This window comes from Aythya marila (assembly GCF_965140915.1).
Source record: "Aythya marila genome assembly, chromosome: 21".
In the NCBI taxonomy this organism is placed as follows: domain Eukaryota; kingdom Metazoa; phylum Chordata; class Aves; order Anseriformes; family Anatidae; genus Aythya; species Aythya marila.
This window is the reverse complement of record NC_139062.1, coordinates 7,338,659-7,359,574: the sequence shown is the minus strand read 5'-3', so window position 1 is coordinate 7,359,574 and position 20,916 is coordinate 7,338,659. Positions and strand designations below refer to the sequence as shown.

The following is a 20,916-nucleotide window of genomic DNA, read 5'->3' as shown; positions in this document are numbered from 1 at the left end:
TCCCAACCCTATCCCAATACCAATCCCATCCCAACCCCATCCCCATCCCAACCCCATCCCATCACAATTCCAAGCCTGATCCCAATACCCAACCCGTCCTCATCCCCACCCCCATCCCAAGACCAAGACAGATCCCCTTCACAATCCCAAAACAGATCCCAATCCCCATCCCAACCCCATCCCAATCCCCATCCTAATCCCAGTCCCAATTCCAATCCCGATCCCCATCCCTTCTCCATTTCGATTCCAATCCCAATCCCCAACCCATCCCCATCCCTTCACAATCCCAAACCAGATCCCAATCCCCATTTTGATCCCAATCCCAATTCCCATCCCATCCATGCCAATCCTAATCCCAATCCCCATCCCCCTCCCAACCCCATCCCATCCCCATCCCAATACCCAACCCATCCCCATTCCAAGCCCATTCCTTCACAATCTCAAAACAAATTCCAGTCCCCATCCCATCCCATTCCTGATCCCAGTCCCCATCCCAATACCAGTCCCCATTCCCATCCTCATCCCAATCCCATTCCACAGAATCACAGAATATCCCGAGTTGGAAGGGACCCACAAGGATCATCTGATCATCTGGAGCCCAACTCCTGGCACCACACAGGTCCCAATCCCAATCCCGATCCCGATCCCGATCCCAATACCCAACCCATCCCCATCCCAAGACCATCCCTTCACAATCCCAAAACAGATCCCCATCCCCATCCCCATCCCAACCCCACCCCATGCCAATCCCAATCCCAATCCCAATCCCCATCCCATGCCAATCCCAATCCCAATCCCAATCCCAATCCCAATCCCCATCCTCATCCCATCCCCATCCCAATCCCCTTCCCATCCCATCCCATTCCAATCTTTATCTCCATCCCCATCACCATCCCAATCCTGATCTAATCCCCATTCCCATCCCCACCCCAGTCCCGATCGCAATCCCCATCCCATCCCCATCCCAATCTGAATCCGGATCCGGATCCGAATCCGGATCCCAATCCCATCCCCATCCCCATTCCCATCCCAATCCCAATCCCAATCCCAATCCCATCCCCACCCCATCCCAATCCCAACCCCAACCCCAACCCCAATCCCATCCCCATTCCCATCCCAACCCCAATCCCAATCCCAATCCCAACCCCAACCCCAATCCCATCCCCATTCCCATCCCAACCCCAATCCCAATCCCAATCCCATCCCCATCCCGCTCCTCCCGCCCGCCAGGGGGCGCTCCCTCCCCTCCCTCCCCGCACGTGGCCTCCCGCCCCCTCCCACCGCGCACGCGCCGCTCCCCCCTCCCCTCTCCCCAGCAGCAGCAGCGCGCGCGGGCGTTGCGCATGCGCGCTGCCGCCTGCGTGTGGGGAGGAGGAGGAGGAGGGAGGGAGGCGGCGCGCGCATGCGCCCTGCTCGCTGTGGCGGCGGTGAGGGGGGGGCGCTAAAATGGAGGACGAGGAGGTGGCCGAGAGCTGGGAGGAGGCGGCCGACAGCGGGGTGAGAGCGCGGGGGAGGCTCGGGAACAACCGGGGGGCGGCGGCGGGGCTGGGGGGACCGGCGGGGAGCGGCGGAGGGCACGGGAGCGGCCCCCGGCCCCGCGCGGCCGCCCCCACAGGGAGCCGGGGGGGGCCCTGGGGGCCGCTCCCGGCCCGGAGCCGCTCCCCGGCCGCGCTCTGTGCGGGCTCTCGGCCCTCAGGGGGACCCCCCCGCGGTTCATCCTCCTCAGGGTCCCTTCACGGCGCTCGCCAGGCTCCTGGGGGAGCCGCCGCCACGCCTGCTGCAGTTGTCCGGGGGCTGGGTGTCTGTGAAAGCCGAGCTGCCCCCGGCTGGAGTTATTATTATGCAAGAGGGGAGATGGATGCTGCCTGCTGGCAGCCGGGGTATTTTAGAAAGGTCACGCTTCGGAGCTGCGGCTGGCAGGAAGGGGACCCTCTGCTGCTGCTTGTGGCCGCAGGAAGTTAACAGGCGGCCCCATGGACCCGCGCGGGGCTCAGCCCCGTCCCGCCTGGCGCTTTGCTTCGAGCAGGTGGGTGCTCGTGCAGCACGGGCTCTGTGGGCTCGCCGAGCTGCTGCAGCAGTCAGAGGGACCAGAGATTCAGCAGAGAGACCCAGGGAAGAGAAAGGGGAAGGGAGCACAGGAAGAGGCTCGGCTGTAGGGCAGACAGCGTGACTGATGGTGCTCGTTAGGAGGCACAGCTGCCTTTCTTTGTGGAAAACCTGCTGCAGTTAGCAGGCAGGGAGGCTTGGACAGCCTCAACGAGGTGAATCTTCTGTTGAAAGGGTGAGGAAAAATTGTGTGCAAGAGCTGGCCTGATCCTGTAATCACGGTATCTTTCTTGTTGTTTTAAGGAGCTTCCATTGCTTTTTTTCACCCATGTCTTACTTGACGTAGATCTGAGGTGGATCCCAACTCAGAGGCACAATGCAGAGGAAGGTGCAAGAAAACACTGAAGATGAAAGCTGGCGTGTCAAGGAGCAGCTCTGACACATCCCCTTGTCCTAACGCTATATGTATGCAGTTGAGATCTGGGTAGTCAGTTCTCAGACCCTTCAGCACACATGTAAGCGGGAGAAAGGTAGTGAAAGGGATCCATGGTGGGCTTCTGAGACAAGCTGCCTCCTTCTGGGTACATCATTTGGCAGTAAGCCACCAAGAGGGCTCTGTGTGGAACAGAAAGGCTGCTGAGATCTTCAGCACTCATCCTTCCCCGTGTGCGTTTGTGGTTTTTGGTGCTGGGCTGCTGGCAGCACCTCTAGGTGCTGAGGAAGGTGGCTCAGCAAGAGGCAGGCTGGGGCTGCTGTGCACGCTGTGGTCTCCCCAGTCATTATGTCACCTCATGTAGCTTTTGTGGATTTGCCTTTCAAAACAAGCAGCACGATGATCTTAATTGGCAGACGGGCGCCCTCTGAATGGGGAAAGCCCAGGGAGCCTGGCACACCTCCTCCTTCGGACGTGGTCAGGCAAGCAGCTGTAAAAACAATCCGTGATCTTGTTCTTTAACGTGGCTTCTTTGTCTTCCATTTTTGTATCAGCAGAATTGCCCGGTGTTTGCCATAAAGACGGAGCTTCTTGTCTGGCGTGTGCCCCCCCCGAGTGACCGCACGCTAAGGAGCTGCCCCCAGCTCCAGCGGCTTTGCCCACCCAGGAGCTGTGCAGGCACAGCAGGGCGAACGTGGGGTTCTTCATCCCAGGCTGTGGCAGCAGAGCTCCGTGGGGCTGGTAGATCTGGCTAAAAGGGCTCTGTGCTAGGTAACTGCTGGGTTTACAGGTGTTTGAAATGTCTGGGAGACGGAGAGATTTTGCTTGTCAGTGAGTTACAGACAGAAAACTGGTGTGTGAGTAACGAGTGAGCTGTCCAGGAGACTCGTGGCAGGGTCAGGAGCGAAGTGTGAGGCTTCAAAGACCCGGTCTGGGTTAGTAAGCACTAATGTGCCTTAATGCATGGCTCACTTCTCTTTTGTGTGGCTTACCTGGCTTCAGGGAAGAGGGAAATCACAAATGGGAGGTGTATTTGTTGCACCTCAGCCTGTTTACCAGGTTAAACTAATAATTAAGCTTCAGGTGGGAAGCTGTGCCCCAGTGGCCGGGGATCCCAGAGGTACTGCACGGCCCCACCTCGGTGCTCCTCGGCTGCGTTTGTCGCCGGTTCCTGTCACAAAAGCACAGCTAGCTAGAGTCAGAGCCTGTCGGTGTTGTCTTAGTAACTTAGTAACTTCAAAAGAAGTCATTTTGTGTGATTTTCTGTGCCCAGCCTGCTGTCGGGCCCCGTGCAGAGCAGCTGGCTCCCACCTGCAGCCTGCCAGCACCCCGCTGTGGGCCAGAGCTGGGATCCTGCACCGTGCTCCTGCAAACCCTGTGCCCGCTGCTCGGGGAGGATGTGGGCTTTGTCCCTTGTGTGCGTGGGGATTGTCATCTGCTCGTGCTGCTGCGCTGCTGGAGGACCTGAGGCTTGCAGAAAAGCCCGTTGCTACTGCCTCTGATCAGGCTGATGCACAAACAGCTGGCAGAAGCTGGGCTTCCTGCTCTGGATTTCAGTCTTCAGCGAGGTGAATCGGGGGGTTGGAAAGGGCTGAATCTGGGTTTTGGCTGCTGTTGCTTCAAGTTGCTAAATGCGATCAAAGTACACAAGTCAGGAGGGAAACATTTCAGAGCACGAAGCTGTGACCTCCGGTCTGTGAAGTTTGTGAGCTTCTTGTGTGATCGGGGAGAAGTCAGCGGGGTTTCAGCACCCTTCCAGGACTGTGCCCTGGAGGAAAGCCCTGAGGCTGACTGCCGACTCCTGCTGTGGGGAGAAGCACCAGGAGGATGGCTTCTGACACTGGACTACGGTGATATTTGTAAAATATTTACTAAATATTTGCTTTACATGTTTGTAATTGGCCCTGAAATCGCTACACTAGGAAACAAAAACTTGTTTCTGCTGGCTCTGCCTTGCCCAGGCGGAGGCAGCCTGATGAGAGGTGATGCCGGTAGGCGGGGAAGGAGCAGGCACCAAATGCCACGAGGTGAGTGTCTGCCGTGGGACGTGGGCTGCCTGAGTCACCAGGGAGCAGCCTCTGCTCGCTGCCACTTGCAGCACCGTGACCTTGGCGAGCTCCTGGCCTTGCTGCCTGACCCCGTTTGTGGGTGCAGGAGGCTCGGGTGACCTGGATGAGGAGGTGCGGTGTGATGAGCTGGTGTTAAAATGCTGTTGCGTGTAGCGGGAGGACAAGCCTGCAGCTGGGAGAGCTGAGGAAGGCTTCTGCTAGCTTTTGGCCTCTGTTTTTTCAAGATTGACTTCAATAAATTCCACGTCTGGGTCTGGGGAGGGGGCCTGCAAGGTGTCTGTGTGGCCAGGAGCTGTGGAGGGAGAAGCTGCAGCCCTGTGAAATGCTTCCCCCCTCCCTCCATCACGTGTTCGCACCGGGAATACCGTGTGGTGCCTGGCAGAAGAGGGGAGCCTTGCCAGGTCTGCTCCTAAAAATACCCCGGTGTCTGGTTCGTAGCTGCTGAGGAGCGTTATCTGCCAGGGGGAGATGGAAACGCCGGCGCAGCTGAAAGCATCTGCGGCTCTCCTGGCATTGCCTGGGCCACGGTCTGCTGCCAGGGCTTAATGTAAGCAGAGTGACTGGAGAATTAATTAACGGAGCAGGCCGATTCCCAATAGCCTCAGGAATCGGAATGTTCCAGTAATTAATAGATTAATTTATCTTCGGAGGAAAGAAAGAGGTAGCTAATGAGGAGTCCGTTCGGAGCTATCTTAGGATTATCCACTTCTGCTCTGGCTTGGTGGTATTTTCGGCATACCTTGTGAAGCAGTGAGTCAGCTGCAGCTGCTGGGTACCCGTCAGCGGCGTTGGTAACCTCCGATGTTAAACCCTGGTTTTTTATAAAGAGAGCGTTGGCAGGCCTTGGAGCTTGTCCCTGGGTCTTCATGAAGTGCCAGGGTACCCGCTGGTGTGCGTAGGGAGTGCATGAGGTCGGTGTTGGTGTGGGGGGAGCAGCCCCAGACCCGGTTCCCCCTTTCAGGGTCTGATCTCCGGTTTGGTGGTTCGGGTGGGCAGGGCAGAGTTGCTCAGAAGTAACGTGCAGCAGAGCGTGGCTGATGTTTGCCTGGAGCCGTGTATCTGAAATGTCATCGGGTCTGAGATCACAGCTTCTTTTAGCAGTGTTCCTGTGAAGGTTTGGGGCATTCCCTCCTGATTTCTGCCTGGTAACTGAAGTACAGAGTTAGAGGGGGGGAAACACCTGGTGTGAGAGCCCTGTGGGGAGCCCAAGGCTTTGCCTTCCTTAAAACATTGTCAGAGCTGCTCAGAAAACCTGGGGGGAGGAGGATGCTGGCAGTTACCTTGCCATTCCTTCTGCATTCGCAGAGCTCGGAGCTGCTGCTTTTGAGTCTCTTTGGAGAGCCTGTGCTGGGAGCTGTGTGGAGGGTCAGGAGTGTTTTGGGCAGCAGGGGGCTAACGGGGGGCTCTGCTTGTGCCTCCCCACGGGCTGGGGGAGCCAGGTTGGCCGGGGGGTGCCTGACCCCGTCTGGATCCCGACCCCCAGCATCCCGTCCGTGTTGCTGTTTTTGTCGGGGCGGCTGCGACGGGGCTGGAGCTCGGCTTCCATGACGTCCTCATCCACAAATGCAGCTTAAATGTCAAAGAACAGCGTCTTCTTCGCGCTGCGTGCTGGGTCCCTTTTAGCATCCAGACATAATAGCACTAAAAATAGGCTGCTGAGATTCTCCACTAATCTTCGGGGAGGGTGTTTTTGTGGAGAATGGGGGCGTAAAGGGCGCGTGGTGTCTGGATATAAACCTGCTCATTTGGGAAATGAAGGCTGGGAGAGCCTCCTCACCAGGCTCACGCCATCAGCAGATTAATAACTGGGGGTTGTGCAGTGTGACCTGTGCAGCTCCGTGGCCTCAGATGCCAAGCCTGCTCGCCTCTCCTCTGCGCTCGTGCCTCCCGGTTGTTGGAGTGCTTCTGGCACTGGCTCTGTAAGTCAGCTCCTAATTTTATCTTGTTACCCGCAGCCCGGTGGCAGGGTGACACAGGAGACAGCGGTGGGAACGGCATGGCATCGGCATCAGCAGACAAACAGATCTGCACACAGCACCAGCAGGGATTTTTTTAACCATAAGCTGTGTCAAGGTGTTGGTGCTCCTCAGACCCGTAGCTGTGTGAGCCCATCATGAGCTGTGTGAAGTTGATCCACTTGAATTGACAAGGCTCTTCAAACGTGAACTCCTTCACACCTGTAATTCAAAATATAGCTGTAGCAAGTTGGCAGGGGTGTGGCTCTTGCTGAGAAAACACAGTCAATCTCTGCGTTTAAAAAAAATAATCCCCCAAACCAAATTTCTAATGAATCAAGGGGTAAGCAGGGTGCTACTTTGTTTTTCTGCTGGCCATTGATTTAAACACAACATTGGAGACTCCACTGAAGCCTTCTGGAGGAAGGCAGAGTTCTCCCGGCAGTGCCAGGATTATTAGGGCCGTGTAGGGCTAACAGTTCTTTGGGGTGGGAGAGAAATTTGGGGTGTGTATTTGGTGGGAGTGGTGGCTCAGTGGTGTTCTGCCGGGAGCCCTGTGTGTAAAGGAAACCTCAATACAGAGTGCCTGGGGGGAAAGAGTGGAGCTGTGGGACTGTGAAGGGCTCTGCTGGGGTATAACGATGGCAGGGTTTGAAGGATTCCTTGGAATATGCTTGTGTGTGCTGAGCAAATAAAAGAGCTGTTTCTTTCTGGCAGGGGAAGCTGCAGGTTCTGGCAGCGGAGGATGGAGGTGGAGGAGGTCCCGGGCGTAGGAGGGGTGTGGAGAGCTGTCCAGCAGCGCTCGGTCACGGGCAGTCGCGTTAATCAGGGCGTTTGTCAGATGACGAGGTTGAAGTGACGCTTTGCAATTACAGGACCTGGCAGGCTGAGGTAAAGAACACGATGTTAGCCCCCGGACTGCCCTGCAAAGCCTGCAGGAACATAGAAATGTGGACGTGGCTTGTGTCAAAGCCACTGCTCCCCTGCCAGGAGGGGAAGGGGGGAGAGCAGACCCCTCGGGGCTCATGGGGCTCAGCACCGTGCTCCCTGGTCAGGAGCTGTGCCCGAGGCCCCACGCGCTGGTGGAGATCCTCCCGGGGGGAGATGCCCACTGTGAGACAGGACTGAAGGTGCTCCTGGGGTGCTCCCTGTCGGCCCTCTCCCCGGCACGGCGAGGTGTTTCACAGGGGCTATTTGGGGAAGCTTCCTTCCAGGCAGCCCTGGGGAGGCGCAGGCATCTACTTGAGCTTGAAGACGTGTTTTAGACTCCTCTATAGCAGGCTGTAACCTCGTGGTGCAGGGCAGACGGGTGAGCTCACCCCTTGCCTTAACTGGGCTGTCCCTGGTTGTTGCCAGCCGCCCCGAAGCGCTTCCATCCTTGGCCGGGATTTCCATTTCCCTGCTGCCTTTCCTGGCCGTGTGGGCAGGAGGCTCCGTGCTCCAGAGCAGCACAGGGATGGGATTTTTCTCTGAAATGTGTCCTCTCAGAGAGGAAGGAAGTTGCAGGTGTGTTTGCCCTCAGCGGGAGGCTTCAGTGGAGATTTGGCCTGTGGCTTGGTGCTTTGTTAAACCCCTGGCTGGTTTCATCCCTAGGGAGCGACGTGGCCTTGCTGTATGGAGCTGGGTGGAAAATTTGACCTCCCACCCAGCTGTATCTTTTTGGAGTGGCTCCAAACTGCCTCTTCTAGGTAGAGGGAGGCTACTGTGGGCTGCGTGGCCGGGAGAAAGCCCCGTAATTTGGCATTTGGTTGGGACTTGCACTTATTCCCTGCCTGCTGGGGCGTCGGGGAGCTGCTGTGCAAACAGATGCCACGGTGAGGGCGCGGGGCAGCGTGGCTCGGACCCGGGCTGTGCCTGCTGGGGAAGGCTCCGCTGGCAGCTGTGCTGTAGTTAAACTGACCTGAAAAGCAGAGCGACTGTGGCCTGCCAGGAGCTCGAAATTTCCTGCAGCATTGCCAGTTACTGGCTAGTGAAGCTGGGACACTCCCAGGTACTTTTTTTTCCCTTCATTGATAATTGACAGAACCTCGCTGCTGTTTGGGAGGCTCAGCAGGGGAACCTAAAGATACCGGTGAGGCGCAGCTCGCTGCGGAAGGTTACCAAAAGAGACTGGAGGAGCTGAAAGCCGGCGTTGTTTTTCTCTTCAGCAGGGTTTCTCTGTGTAATTGCTCCGATTGCATAACGTAAACACCTTTGGTAAGATAGGTGCAAGCCTTCGACAGAGGTTGACATGCTTAAAGCCACATTATTGGCGCTCGGTAATTACCGCGTCTTTCCGCGTGTTGACTGACTCGGCAGCTATGTTGCAAAGCCAAGAAGCTGAGGAGGAAAAAGCAGAGTTGGCTAACGAGGCTCGGCGAGTCCCTGCCCTGCCTGACGTGCACCCAGGGACTTGCTGTGAGGGAGGGCTGTTGCAGCAGGCAGCAGGAATGCAGACCTGCAGGCTCCGGGGCCGAGCTGCGCCGCTGAGATCAGGCGTGTGGTCTGCTGCGGGTCCCCAGCCGCCTCCTGCTGCTGCTTCACCAGGGTTCTGCCAGGGAGGTTTGGTGCCAGTGCCTGCTGTGCCCGGGAGCACCTTGCTGAATGCGCCTCTGGTGCTGCTCCTTGCTGCCTGTAACGGGGCCTTCTTGCCAGCTCAAGTCCCTAAAATGAGAGCTGCTCTCCGGGGGAGATGAGTGCCTCGAAGCTGCCCTGTCACCGTGCCACACGGCATCTTCCACCGGCTGTAGGTGTGCCAAAGGACCTGGTGAACGTCCATAGTGCCTCTGCTCGAGATGTGCTCTGCCTGCCCTTTGTAGCAGGACGTTGCTATGGGCCAGAGGGAAACTCAGGGTGGTTGTGGACAGACTCAACCTCTGACCTCAGAGATGAGCCTTCATGTGTTTTTTTTTCCTTCTTCCTTTGTAGGAAATAGACAGACGGTTGGAAAAGAAGCTGAAGATCACACAGAAGGAAAGGTAATGATGCTGCGCAGTTTGGGAAAGCCTTATTTTCCCGATGGGCTACTGGATGGCTGAAAACCTGGGGAGAGGAAACGGAGCCACTGTGAACTGATCGGGAATCAGGTCGGAGATAAGCACTAGGGCGGCTCTATGATCATGCCACTAGGTGGCTCCTCCGATCCGTAGCAGAGGAGCAGAGAAGTTCTTGAGAGTGATTTTATTTCAGAAATGGGTCTTCCAGATGATGTAGCTACAGCTGTGGGGAAGCAGTTTAAGAAAAAGACACTCAGAGGAAGAGATGGGTGAGTCAGGTGATCCCAACTCCTAGCCCTAAAGTGGCTTGCGGGGTCTTGCATCAGTAAGACTTTCTTTTCCTGCTTACTTTAGGTTCAGGTGGGGGTGTGTGTTACTGTGTCCTAGCACAAATGTTTCCGGTCACTTGTGACAAGTCTCTTGTTTTGTTGGTTCTTTTCCCCATCTGACTTTTAGTCGGCTGCTTATGGTCATGGTGTGACTCCTCTGGGACTCCCACGCAGGAAGGGGACTGTGGGAATTCAAATGCTGAGGCTGGGGCTGGGGCAGGCTCCAAGGAGTGAAATGGCAGGGTTTGGAAGCAGGAGGCATCACCAGGTATCCTGGTGAGAGGAGCTCGAATAGGCCGGGCAAGGAGTGGAATCGAGGTGCTTGCACCAGCATCCCTGAAGATATGTAAAAGCTTTTCTTTGAACAACTTTGTGTAAGGTGCCTTGCACAGCATCCGCTTCCTGCATCAGAGGAGACTCGATTGGCTGTCCAGGTGTTTGAATCTGAATTCGGTTCTTAATGCAGGTGCCTGCAGCAAGCTTCAGATTCTCTCCACCTGTTCAAAAGTGAAATTATCTTTGGTCTGTGTCTGATTTCCTTGCCTTTGGTCAAATTTAAGATGTAGAGCACAGCAAAAGCTGATGTTTTCCATCCCTTACTGAGCTAATCTCCTACAAACCTGCCTGACCCTGTAGTTTAGGGTCACAAATATAACAAGGTCTTTAATTATTGCAGGCTGCTTAGTCATGGGAATGACATCTGACTGTGAGGAATTCACACACAGAGCTAAAGTCATGCTCGCAGTAGAAAACAAGTACTGAGCAAATGTGCATTGTGTTTTGTTGTTTTTTTTTTTTTTTTTTTTTTTTTTTTAAACAGTAGAAAATCAAAATCTCCTCCTAAAGTGCCGATCGTGATTCAGGACGACAGCCTTCCTTCGGGTCCTCCCCCACAGATCCGGATCTTGAAGCGGCCGGCGACGAACGGCGTGCTCAGCAACCCCAACTCGGCCACCAGGCCCGCGTTCCCCGTGAAGTCCTTGGCACAAAGGGAGGCAGAGTACGCCGAAGCCAGGAAACGAATACTGGGCAGCGCGAGCCCCGAGGAAGAGCAGGAGAAACCCATTCTAGATAGGTGAGAGTGGCCTTGGCATCGTGGTGGCGTCTCTGTGCTGGCTCCTTGCAAACCCCTTCCTGGCAGGAGGGGGGGACGTGCACCTTCCAGCATAAAGTGTGAGAGGCGAGGAGGAAGGAGTGTCTTGTTAATAAGCGTGGCAGCGTGAAACTCAAATATGCAGCAGCTAAAGGGATTGCTTCTGCCTGGTTAGGCAATAAAGGTTACCTTGTGCCCTTGAAAGAGCACTCTGGGGATGCAGAGAGGAGTGCAGGCAGCCAGAACTATTTTGGCATGACAAAGCCTCATCTCTGAGGTTTTGACTTGAGGTGCTTTCACCTGCAGGTGGGAGACTGGGGTGTAAGCGCTCCTAAATGAACGCAGGTGGCTTGGAGGCACCGTGCTGTCCCTTGTGGTTGTGGTGTGGGTCTTGGAGAGTAAGACTTCCAAGATTTTAGGACAGAAATGAAGTGCTAGTTCACTTCTGGTTGTGTTCCCCATCCCAGGGAACAGTGCAGCAGGCCTGTGATGGTTGTCCCATGGCAGTGGCTTTCCACCAAAGCAGGTGCAGGAGCGTCTGTTGGAGGCGTGCATGTTGCATTACACAGACGCTGCATGTTGTGTCCGTCTCTGATGTCCTTTCTCCTTGCAGGCCGACGAGGATCTCCCAGCCGGAAGACACCAGACAGCCCAATAATGTGATCAGGCAGCCGCTGGGTCCTGACGGTTCACAAGGCTTCAAACAGCGCAGATAAACGTGGGCACGAGAGGATGCTGCAGGAAGCAGGGTCAGCTGCCGCGGGTCGCACTGCCGTGGCGGACAAATGGACTTGAGCAAAGGGAACTCCCCGGTTTACTTGCACTGTGATCCCCTTTGCTCTGCCCACTGTGACCTCCAACCCCACGCACTGTGACCTCCCCGCTCCACCCACTGTGATCGGCAAACCGCCAAGGGCTGTCCCCAGTCACTGCAAATGGAAAGGGGAGGGGGGGTGTAAAGGACTCGGACGGGTGCAGAGAGCCGTGTGTGCCACTTTGGCTGAAGCTAGCGCCAGCAATAATGTTTGTTGTACTCGTAACCTGGGATTTAAGGAAAAAAATGGGAAGCCTCCCCAGATGCGCATGTTGTCTTTATCACTTTAAGAGCAAGTTTGGTTTCAAAGGATCTCTTCTTTTTTTGTTTTGTTTGTATATCAGATCGACTTTTGAGGGAGTGCATGGGAAGGGTTTTAACTGTTTAGTTTGTTTTAATTGAGAGAGGTAGTTAAGTGTTTGAAAAGGAGTTTCACTGAATTTCTGCAACTTTAATGGCTAGGGTTTGGCAAGCTTAGCTTCTTGTTCTGTATTTCTACTGCTGCCAAGCAAATGGAAGCAGACTCCCGGCTACCCAGCCTTTCTGGTCGCCTTGGCCTGGGAGCCAGCGCAGTCCGATGACCTGGTTTACGTATTGCACCTGTTAAGCTTGGCTAGTGTTTTCTGCTGGCTTGAGGAAAAACTTAAAGTACATCTTTTTGTGTTTGGGGAGAAGGGAACGTAGATGGATCCCTTGGCAATGCCTGCTGCATGGTTACTGCTTGCAGCGGAGTGGGGTGGTGAGGAACTAGGGCTCTGCTGCATCTGGACGTGCAGGCTAGGAGGGGAATAGCGAGTGCTGTGCAGCTCTGCTCTGCTCCACGAGGTAAACCCACGCGAGGAGCCCCGCTCAGTCCAGCCCACGCTCACCCGGCGGCTAGGGTCACGGCAGGGAGCGAGACGGCTGCTGCTCCAAAGGTTCGAACCCAAGTGGCTTATGATGGACCCGAAGGCTCTGATCTGTTACGGTACGAGCTGTACCTGGCGCATTTCCTTCCAGAAATCAGAGACATCGGGAGCAAAACGTGTTCGGTGAAGTCTGGAACCCTCCTGACATTGTGCGCTGCGGGCGGTGACAGCTGGCTTCAGGGAACGGATGGCTCCTACTGCTCCAGCTCCTGCAGAGAGGACGGGGCCGCGGGCAGCTCGCGGGCTGAAAACTTCCCCGGACGGCAGTGGTGGAGGAGAGCCGCGCGGCACCGACAGCCATGTGTCACAGGACACTGCTGACCCTGGGTGCTGCCTCGTGCCCGGCGCTGTCCGTCCTGTTGTGCTGTCCGGCTCTGCACACTAGCCAAGCTGACCTATCTCCACGTCGCTGTCTCCGGGGATCAGATGAACACTACAGCTCTTGTTGGGATGGATGCTGACAGCGGCCGCCCGCGTGCGAGCGGCTCCAGGCTCGGGGCCACTTCTGCCTGTCGCTGGGACCCCGACAGCTCCTTCAGCTGGAAGGCTGCGGGCCGGCGGCTTGCTGCGTGCTCAGTACCTGGGAAACGATTTCTGGCCATCGAGCACTGCTCTGTACGGGTGCTGCCGGCTGCTTTGTGCTCGGTAGGTTTGGAAACGAGCACACGGAGCGCCTTCTGCCCATACAGGAGCGACCGCACGAAATGCCTGCCACGCCGTGCTGTATGGGAGGCTCCCGTACGGAAATACGGCTTAAACATACCGGTAAAATAAAACTACCTGTATACAAACAGACGGAATCTGCTAGAATGTTAATCGGCTGAGGACTCTGCTGCCCTCCCCGTGGGTCCCCCGAGCGGGCGAGCCCGAGCGGCTGGTGGAGGAGGATGGCGAGGTGGGGAAGGGCAGGAGGCTGTCCCCCCAGGAGCCTGGCCCCAGATCTCCACGGCGTCGGAGGCTGTAGTCTTGCTGTTTACCAAGCTCCCTCTCAGGCTGGAGGCATCCACAGCTGCTTGGCCGGCAGCGTTTTTTGGGTCTTTCTGTTTTTTGTTTTTAAATTTCCTCCTCCCTGCAGGCTGGTGGCAAGGAAGAGTCCCTGGAAGAGCGGCTCTGCAGAGGGAAGGCGGTGGGGAGCGGGAGGGCAGAAGGACATTAGCAATAACCGTAGTCACCGCGCCTTTCCTTAACTACTGCTCAAATAGCTTTGATTCCAGAGGGCCAGCGGCTGGCGGAAAGCCACAGAGCCCAGCTCCCGGCGTAGCTTCAGCTGCCCCGCCAACCTTAGACGTCTTCTCCTGTACGTCAGGTGCCTACAACCCCTTCTCGTTGCACACGCGACCTTGTTCTCCAGCACCGACTGCGCGTTAAGCCGCTTGCCGGTGGCCTCGGTGGCTGCTCCGTGCCCGTGGCACGGCCGGGACGCCTCCGACCTGCGGGCAGGGCGAGGTGGTGATCCCGGCAGCAGCACCGCGGCCTTGCCCGGGGCTCGCCCCGAAGACGCGTCGCTCTCGGGGGCACCGAGCGCTTCTCCCGCCGCGGCACCTGGGACGCAGCCGGTGCCGCCCCGTCAGAGTGCGCCTAAGTATGCAGATAAACATTTTATAAATTGTATTTTAAATAAATGTGTTTAAACTTTTCACGGTGCGCTTCGGCCTCGTGACTTCGCCACCTTCCCTCGTGCCATGTTCTGTCCCGTTTGGAGCCTTCGGGCTCCCCAGGGGGGTGGCTTGGGTCACAGCGTGGCCGACCCCAGGAGGAGGCTCCTGGAGCCCCTGTCCCCGGGGGGGCAGCACCCAAGGGGGGCAGCGCCCATGCAGGTGGCCCCCTGGGGGCACAGCGGGGCTTGGGGGTGCCCACAGCCTGCTGCCAGGGGTGGGTTTTGGGCTGGGGTCCCCTGTTTGGAGGCAGGGGCTGCTGGGCTGCCTGCTGGGGAGAAGACACGGGGGCACAACGCTTTTTATTTTTTTTTAATTTCATTTTTATTAATTTCTTTAATTTTTTTATTATGTCTTCAATCCTTTCCTTTTATTTTTCCTTTCCTTTTATTTTTCCTTTCCTTTTATTTTTCCTTTCCTTTTATTTTTCCTTTCCTTTTATTTTTCCTTTCCTTTTATTTTTCCTTTCCTTTTATTTTTCCTTTCCTTTTATTTTTCCTTTCCTTTTATTTTTCCTTTCCTTTTATTTTTCCTTTCCTTTTATTTTTCCTTAACACCTTCCTTTCACTGCTGTTCGCCGGTGCCCGCGGCCTCCCCCCGCCAGGTGCCGCTGCCGGTGGCGGTCCCGGGGCGGTTCCCCGAGGCAGCCCCGCGCCCTCCCGCCGCGATGGCGGCGTCGGAGGAGCCCTACGAGGCGGTGCTGTGCGTGAAGCCGGCCGTGCACGTCTACCGCCTGCCCCCGCGGGCCTCCAACCGCGGCTACAGGTGCGGGGGGGCCCCGGGTCCCCTCCCCGGCCCCGCTGTGGGACCTCGCCGCCTCCTCAGCCTCCTCCTGTCTCCTCAGGGCCGCCGAGTGGCAGCTGGAGCGCCCGGCATGGAGCGGCCGCCTGCGCCTCACCGCCCGCGGCAGCACCGCATTCATCCGCCTGGAGGACAGGGCCTCGGGTCAGGGGGGGCTCCGAGCTGGGGGTGGGGGGGCTGAGGGGTCGAGCTCGCGGCTCCCCGGGCTCCAAAATCCCTCGTTTTTTCCTCAGGAGTGGGGTGGTGCCCACCCGTGTCCTCCCCGCGGGTGGGTGGTGCTGAGGGGCCGGTGCCGCGCCTCGACCCTGGCCCTTCTCTGCTTGCAGGAGAGCTGTTCGCCCAGGCGCCCGTGGAGCAGTTCCCCGGCATCGCGGTGGAGAGCGTGACGGACTCCAGCCGATATTTCGTCATCCGCATCGAGGACGAGAACGGTGCGGGGCTGCGGGAGCACTACCGGACAGGGGGGAGTCGTCCCTGAACGCGTTCAGAGCCCTTCCTCCACGTGAAGGGTTCCTCTGAGGGCTGCGTACAGGGACACATCACCTCAGTCCTCCTTGCGCTGTCCTTCTTAACAAAACCCAGTTTAATCAGTCAGTGCGAGGATGCACCTGCATGCGCAGTTGTCGCTGTGACCCCAGCCTCGGCCTTGACTCGTTCACGTTGATTTTAAAGCTGGATTTACTAGGGCCAGCTTGCTGAAGTAATGATGTAAATGCAGCTTGGCTATCTGGAAGCACAGTCACAATTTTCTTCCTGCCTTATGTTACAAGCCCTGCTGACAGCATAAAATTGCTTCCCCTCCTGGGAAGCTGGTGGCAGTTCCCTTTCTGTGGAGAAGGAAGGAAGACATCTGGCTCCTGTCCTGCTGGCATCACGGTTCCCTTCTTAGCTCCTGCTGGAGGAGATGATGGTTGTGGGGGGTGTGAAGCGGGCTGGCTCCTGGCTCCTGCCATGTTTTGTGATTCCAGCCTTTGCTCTTGTTCCCCAGGCCGCCGTGCTTTTATTGGAGTTGGATTTGTCGACCGAGGGGACGCTTTTGACTTCAACGTAGCTCTGCAGGACCATTTCAAGTGAGTTTGGGCCTTTCCCTTTGTCCTCTCGGTGGTTTCACGTGGTGGCTGCAGGTGTTCACCAGAAGTGCTGGGGGCAAGGAAGCTGTTTGCTTCAGATTCACTCGAGCAAGGAAGCACGGCACCAAGAGGTTTACAGGTGGAAACTTCTCTCTCTGCTCAGCCTTTATGCAGGCTGCTTTCTGTCTCTGATATTCCCCAGTCTGTATTAGTGGACTCCCAAATAGTTCCCCAGACCAAGACTGGGTAAATTCCCCCATTCCTTTCTTTCCCTTCATTTCACCAGTACGCAGCCACTCGAGGGACTGGGACGCAGCTCAGCTCGCTCGCTGTGTGGCTGGAGCGTGCTGACACACCGTGTGGGCTGCACTGACGGGTGGCAATCGCTGCCTCCGTGCTGCCTTGTGGCGTGCTGCTGATCACACCCCAAAAAGAGTTAAAAAGAGCTGTTAAAAAGAGCTGCTGCCAGTCCCTCAGAGCAGGGGAAGATTTGTCTGGCAGGATTTGGGCAGGGTTTGCCTGGCAGAGCAGCAGGCAGGTTGTTGACCCGTCCTTTTCTGTTTTCTTTCCTTCCTGCAGGTGGGTGAAGCAGCAGAGCGAGCTGGCCAAGCAGGCTGAGAACCCTGACCAGGGACCCAAACTGGACCTGAGCTTCAAGGAGGGGCAGACCATCAAACTGAACATTGCGGTGAGGGCTTTTGCTGGTTAAATCTGCTCCAAACATTGTCCTTCGCACGCTCCTCAGGGGGAATCTCACCTTTCTGGCCTGTAGCTGAGGTGTTTTAGGGAGCCTGTTGCTTCAGATGGGTGTCTGCAGTCCTGCGTGGCTCTGCTGGTTTGCCTCACCAGCCCTCAGCTCTCTTTGGGCAGTTTGATTGGATCCAAGCATGTTCCAAAGACAGATAAATATGAAGTACAACATACAAAAATAACACCCAGTGGTTTTGATGATCGTCCTAGAAACGTGGAGGAGAAACATCACCAAACCCCTTCCTTTCTTCCTAGCATAACGGGAAGAGGAAGCGTGAAGGACATTCCCTTGCTCTCTCTTGCTAGCCCCGTTTCTTGTCAGGTGTGAAATATTACTTCTTGGGGCTGCAGGCTTGAGCCGAGCTGTCTGCTGCCATGCTCAGCCCTCACAGCCTGCTTCTCCCTGCTGCTGTGGTTGGGCGGCACAAGAGGAAGCAGCAACTTGGTGCTGAAATCCCCTGGTGGGAGGAAGCCTGCTCAGAGCTGGCGGTGGCACGCTGTGCGCAGCGGTGCACAGAGGGGTGTGTTACAGCTCCCAGGCACAGAACCATCTGTGGGGATTCACAGATTCAAAAAAAAACATCCTTGGTTTCACCCCAGTTGCTGCACTAGCAGTGGGACAAAGAAGCACAGCAGTCTTTTCCCCCTTGCTTGTAAGCCTTGGCTGGGAGGGAGAAGAGGAATCACCCTCTAGTTCTGGATTTAAATATGGTACCACCTAAGTTCCCCTCTCGTGTCCCCTTTCAGAATATGAAGAAAAAGGAAGGAGCAACGGGGAACACCAGGCCACGTCCCGCAGGTCCTGGGGGCCTGAGCTTGCTCCCGCCACCTCCTGGAGGAAAGTCTTCCTCTGCAGCTTTTCCTTCTGGAGAGCAGCCATCGTCCTCGCTCTCTGCGCCTGTCCAGCTTCCAGGCACGCCCATCACAGGTCTGTGTCACCTGGAAATGGTTGCAAAGCTCTTCGAGTTGAGTTTCATCCATCGAGGTCTGTTTGGAAAGACTTTAATAGCACGCCTTGATGCTGCTGTAGAGCTCCTCCTGCAGGAGGAGGTGGTGTCAGTGCCCTGTTTGATGGGGCAGCTGAGGCACAGCGAGAAGTGATCACAAAGCTGTTCAGCCTGCCAGGCCAGAGCCAAGGCAGCATCCAGCTCTCTGACGTCCCCTAGCTGCTCACAGCTGCTCTTTGAGAGTTTTGGGAAGCAGACGCTTTGCAGAGGCCTCGCACAGTTTGAAAGCTGAAAAGCCGGTGGGGTCTGAACCCCACTGCACGAACCCTGACCCCTCCTGCCTGGTCTTTGACCATCTGTGCGCAGCACAGAGCTGCGTGCTCGTTGGTGCTGGGAAGGTGAAGGTGCTGCCTCGAGCTGAGAAACAAGGGTCAGCAACAACAGCTTTTTCTTTTTCTCCCTTCTTTCTGCCCCTCTGACCTCCCTGGCTGCTGGCAGACTCCCTCCTGTCCTGGCCGCAGCCCGCTGCTGCTCCCACTGCCCCTGCCACCGACGCCTGGGGCGACTTCACCAAAGCTTCAGGGTGAGTCGTGTGGGGTTTGTGGGTTGTGTGGGGCCGTACCTGCAGCACTAGGACATGCCTGGCCGGGCCAAATCCTGCTGGTTTTACTGCTGCTGGAATAACGTAACGGGGCGGGGGCACTGCTCCACCCCTGCAGGGTTTGGATGATCACAGGCTGGGGGCGTGCTGCGCTGTGCTGGGGGGGGCTGTGGGGTGCTGAGCAGTTACGGGGTGGCACCAGAGGACCCGTTCCTCACTGTGCTGCGTGCCTGGCCCTTCAAGCAGCAGGCTGCAGCCCCGTGAGGTATCTGACAGCTTTTCTTCCCTCTCCTTCTCCCTCCAGGTCAGCGTCTAACCAGACACAGGCGAATGCCGGCTGGGTGCAGTTCTGAGCCAGCCCCCTCGTCCGCTGTGCCCCGTGCGGGTGCTGGGGGAGGATCACGCGGATTCCACGGGACCAAAGCAGGGGAGGGAGGTGCTCCCTTCCCCTCAGAGCTAGCATGCTGCTTCAGGACACCCCGCACCTCGTTTCTGGTGGCATTGTACTCCCCTAGTCTTCCCCAGGCAAGAAGTGAGACCCCCCAAGCCCGGCGCTGGGGTTAAAATGCAGAAGTAGGAGCTGGAGAGCAAACGAGCACGTGCCTTAAAACACTCCGTGCCAGCGCCCTCAAACGTGGGGGCCCTTTATTTTCTGCCTGGCTCGCAGCAAACCTGTGAGGCTTCAGTGATCTTTTCTGTGCCTTCCTTCCCCTCTTACTGCACTAACACGGCTGCAGGATGCCAGCAGCTTCATGGCCCTGCATCTCCTTAACGGCCTGAGGGCGGGAGAGTGCTCAGAGCTCTGCTGGAGGGCTCCCCTTTGTTTGCAGTGCCTTTGCTGGCCGATTTGGGCAATTTTTTACTAGAAGCCTATGCAATAGAGGCGGGTTGTGGTGTGCAGCATAGGGCTGCCTCCGTCACAGCCCCCTCAGAGACTTCCCCGCTTTCTCCTCGTGTATTTGTGAAATCTTTCCTCTCCGCCAAGCAGCAGGGCACATCCTCCTGGAGGCTTCCTGCGTGCAGAGTCCTGCTTTATCTCCTGCTCCTGGAGGTGCCTTTGCATTGTGCCAAGTGTCCTGCTCTGGGCGTCCTGCGGGGTGCTGAGCATCACCTGATGGTTTCTGAGCACTTCCCTGGTGAGCGTCCCTGCTGTGGGAGGGGGGAGCAGGGCTGCTGCCTGCAGAGAAAGGCGAGCGCAGTGCTGAAATTCTTTCTTGCTCCAATCAGGGTTTTCCCCTCTATTTTGAAGATATATTTTTACTTTTTGCAGGCATTTTATTAATCAAATATATGCAATGAAGGACAGACTTGGTTTCTTTAACAGAGCTGGGCTTGAGATTCCTCTTTAAAAAATAAATATTTTCTTACCTATTTATATTAAGGTGAAGGCCTTCCACAGCACGAAGTTCTATTTTTTCAGTGTTTCAGACTTTTTATTATTTCCTTTTTCAACTGGAGGGTAAGCATTTGCATTTCAGAGCTTAACTTTGCCTGGCAGCACGCGGGACCAGGTGAGAGATGTGACACTTCAAAGCGAACAATAAAATCATCTGGATGCCAAATGTGACGTTTTTACACCCAGGGAGCTGCCCGTGCGGGTCGGAGCGGCCGTGAGGCTTCCCGAGGTGGGGAGGAGATGCTTGGGAATGGTTTTGTGCTGTCCCCTCCTTCCTGGTGTCGAGGAAACGGCGCGGGGCACTCGCCAGCGAGGCACAACAGACGGGTGTTGCTTAGCAGTGGCTTTGCAGGGCGTGAGGGACTGCGGGCAAAGCAGGTAAGGGGAGAAGCAGGGAGATGAGGCCTCGTGTGTCCCCGGAGCCCATCGGGGAGCCTCGGGGCAGCTCCTGCACGGATGTTTTAAGAATCAGGACCTGAGATGAAAGCTGTCTGCAGCAGCAGGACGTGTAAATCCTCAGTCCCATCTGCTTGCCCTGGCGTGCTCTCTCCTTTGCCGTTAATCCATGGCTCGAAGGGGCGGCGGGGAGGTGAAAGGGCACTTTCCCTCCTCGAGGGGGGGCAAACAGAGGCTGGGAAATGCCAGGAGGGTGAACCCCTGTGGGACCCGAGGCTGGAGTGATGGTTTCAGAGCGGGGACGCCTCCAGCCACAGTCCTGCAGCCCCCAGCAGGGGTGGTGCCGCAGGGGATTTTGAGCTCTGATGGACTGACCGGAGCGTTTCCTTGCTGGGCACACACCCTGCGGGCACTTTGCTCGCCAGGGGGCAGAAAGTGGCTCCCTGTGGTTCCCCCAGGGTGACAGCAGCTCCCCGGGGGCAGTCACGGTGGGGGAGCTGCGTTGGGGGCTCTGTCCCCGAGGAGGTGAGATGGCAGTGCCGAGCAAAAGGCTTCCCGCAGCAACCTGGCACACTCGACCCGGAGCTTTTTCCTGCCAGAGCAAACTCCTGGGCTTTAATGAGCTTAACGAGGCCGGGCTTCATTAGGGCTTAACGAAAGGGCTCCTCTCCCCAAGGC

The 20,916-nt window shown here is 56.7% G+C and overlaps 2 protein-coding genes across 3 annotated transcripts; both read left to right on the top strand.

Moving 5' to 3' along the window:
• The first annotated feature begins 1,413 nt into the window (after nucleotides 1-1,413).
• On the top strand, nucleotides 1,414-14,261 carry SZRD1 (SUZ RNA binding domain containing 1). 2 transcript variants are annotated; one of them, XM_082777050.1, is made up of 4 exons: nucleotides 1,414-1,497; nucleotides 9,411-9,460; nucleotides 10,628-10,882; nucleotides 11,514-14,261. In XM_082777050.1, exons 1-4 carry the CDS (start codon nucleotides 1,447-1,449, stop codon nucleotides 11,614-11,616), a joined length of 459 nt encoding a protein of 152 aa, XP_082633176.1. In that variant the 5' UTR covers nucleotides 1,414-1,446; the 3' UTR covers nucleotides 11,617-14,261. The 2 variants fall into 2 exon arrangements, with proteins under 2 accessions (XP_082633176.1, XP_082633177.1); XM_082777051.1 differs by having other exon boundaries at nucleotides 1,433-1,497; nucleotides 10,631-10,882.
• Nucleotides 14,262-14,929: 668 nt separating this feature from the next.
• On the top strand, nucleotides 14,930-20,008 carry NECAP2 (NECAP endocytosis associated 2). The gene is made up of 8 exons (XM_082777225.1): nucleotides 14,930-15,042; nucleotides 15,122-15,222; nucleotides 15,405-15,509; nucleotides 16,067-16,148; nucleotides 16,728-16,836; nucleotides 17,646-17,826; nucleotides 18,344-18,428; nucleotides 18,751-20,008. The coding sequence occupies exons 1-8, from the start codon at nucleotides 14,945-14,947 to the stop codon at nucleotides 18,797-18,799; spliced, it is 810 nt and encodes a 269-aa protein (XP_082633351.1). The 5' UTR covers nucleotides 14,930-14,944; the 3' UTR covers nucleotides 18,800-20,008.
• The last annotated feature ends 908 nt before the right edge of the window (nucleotides 20,009-20,916 follow it).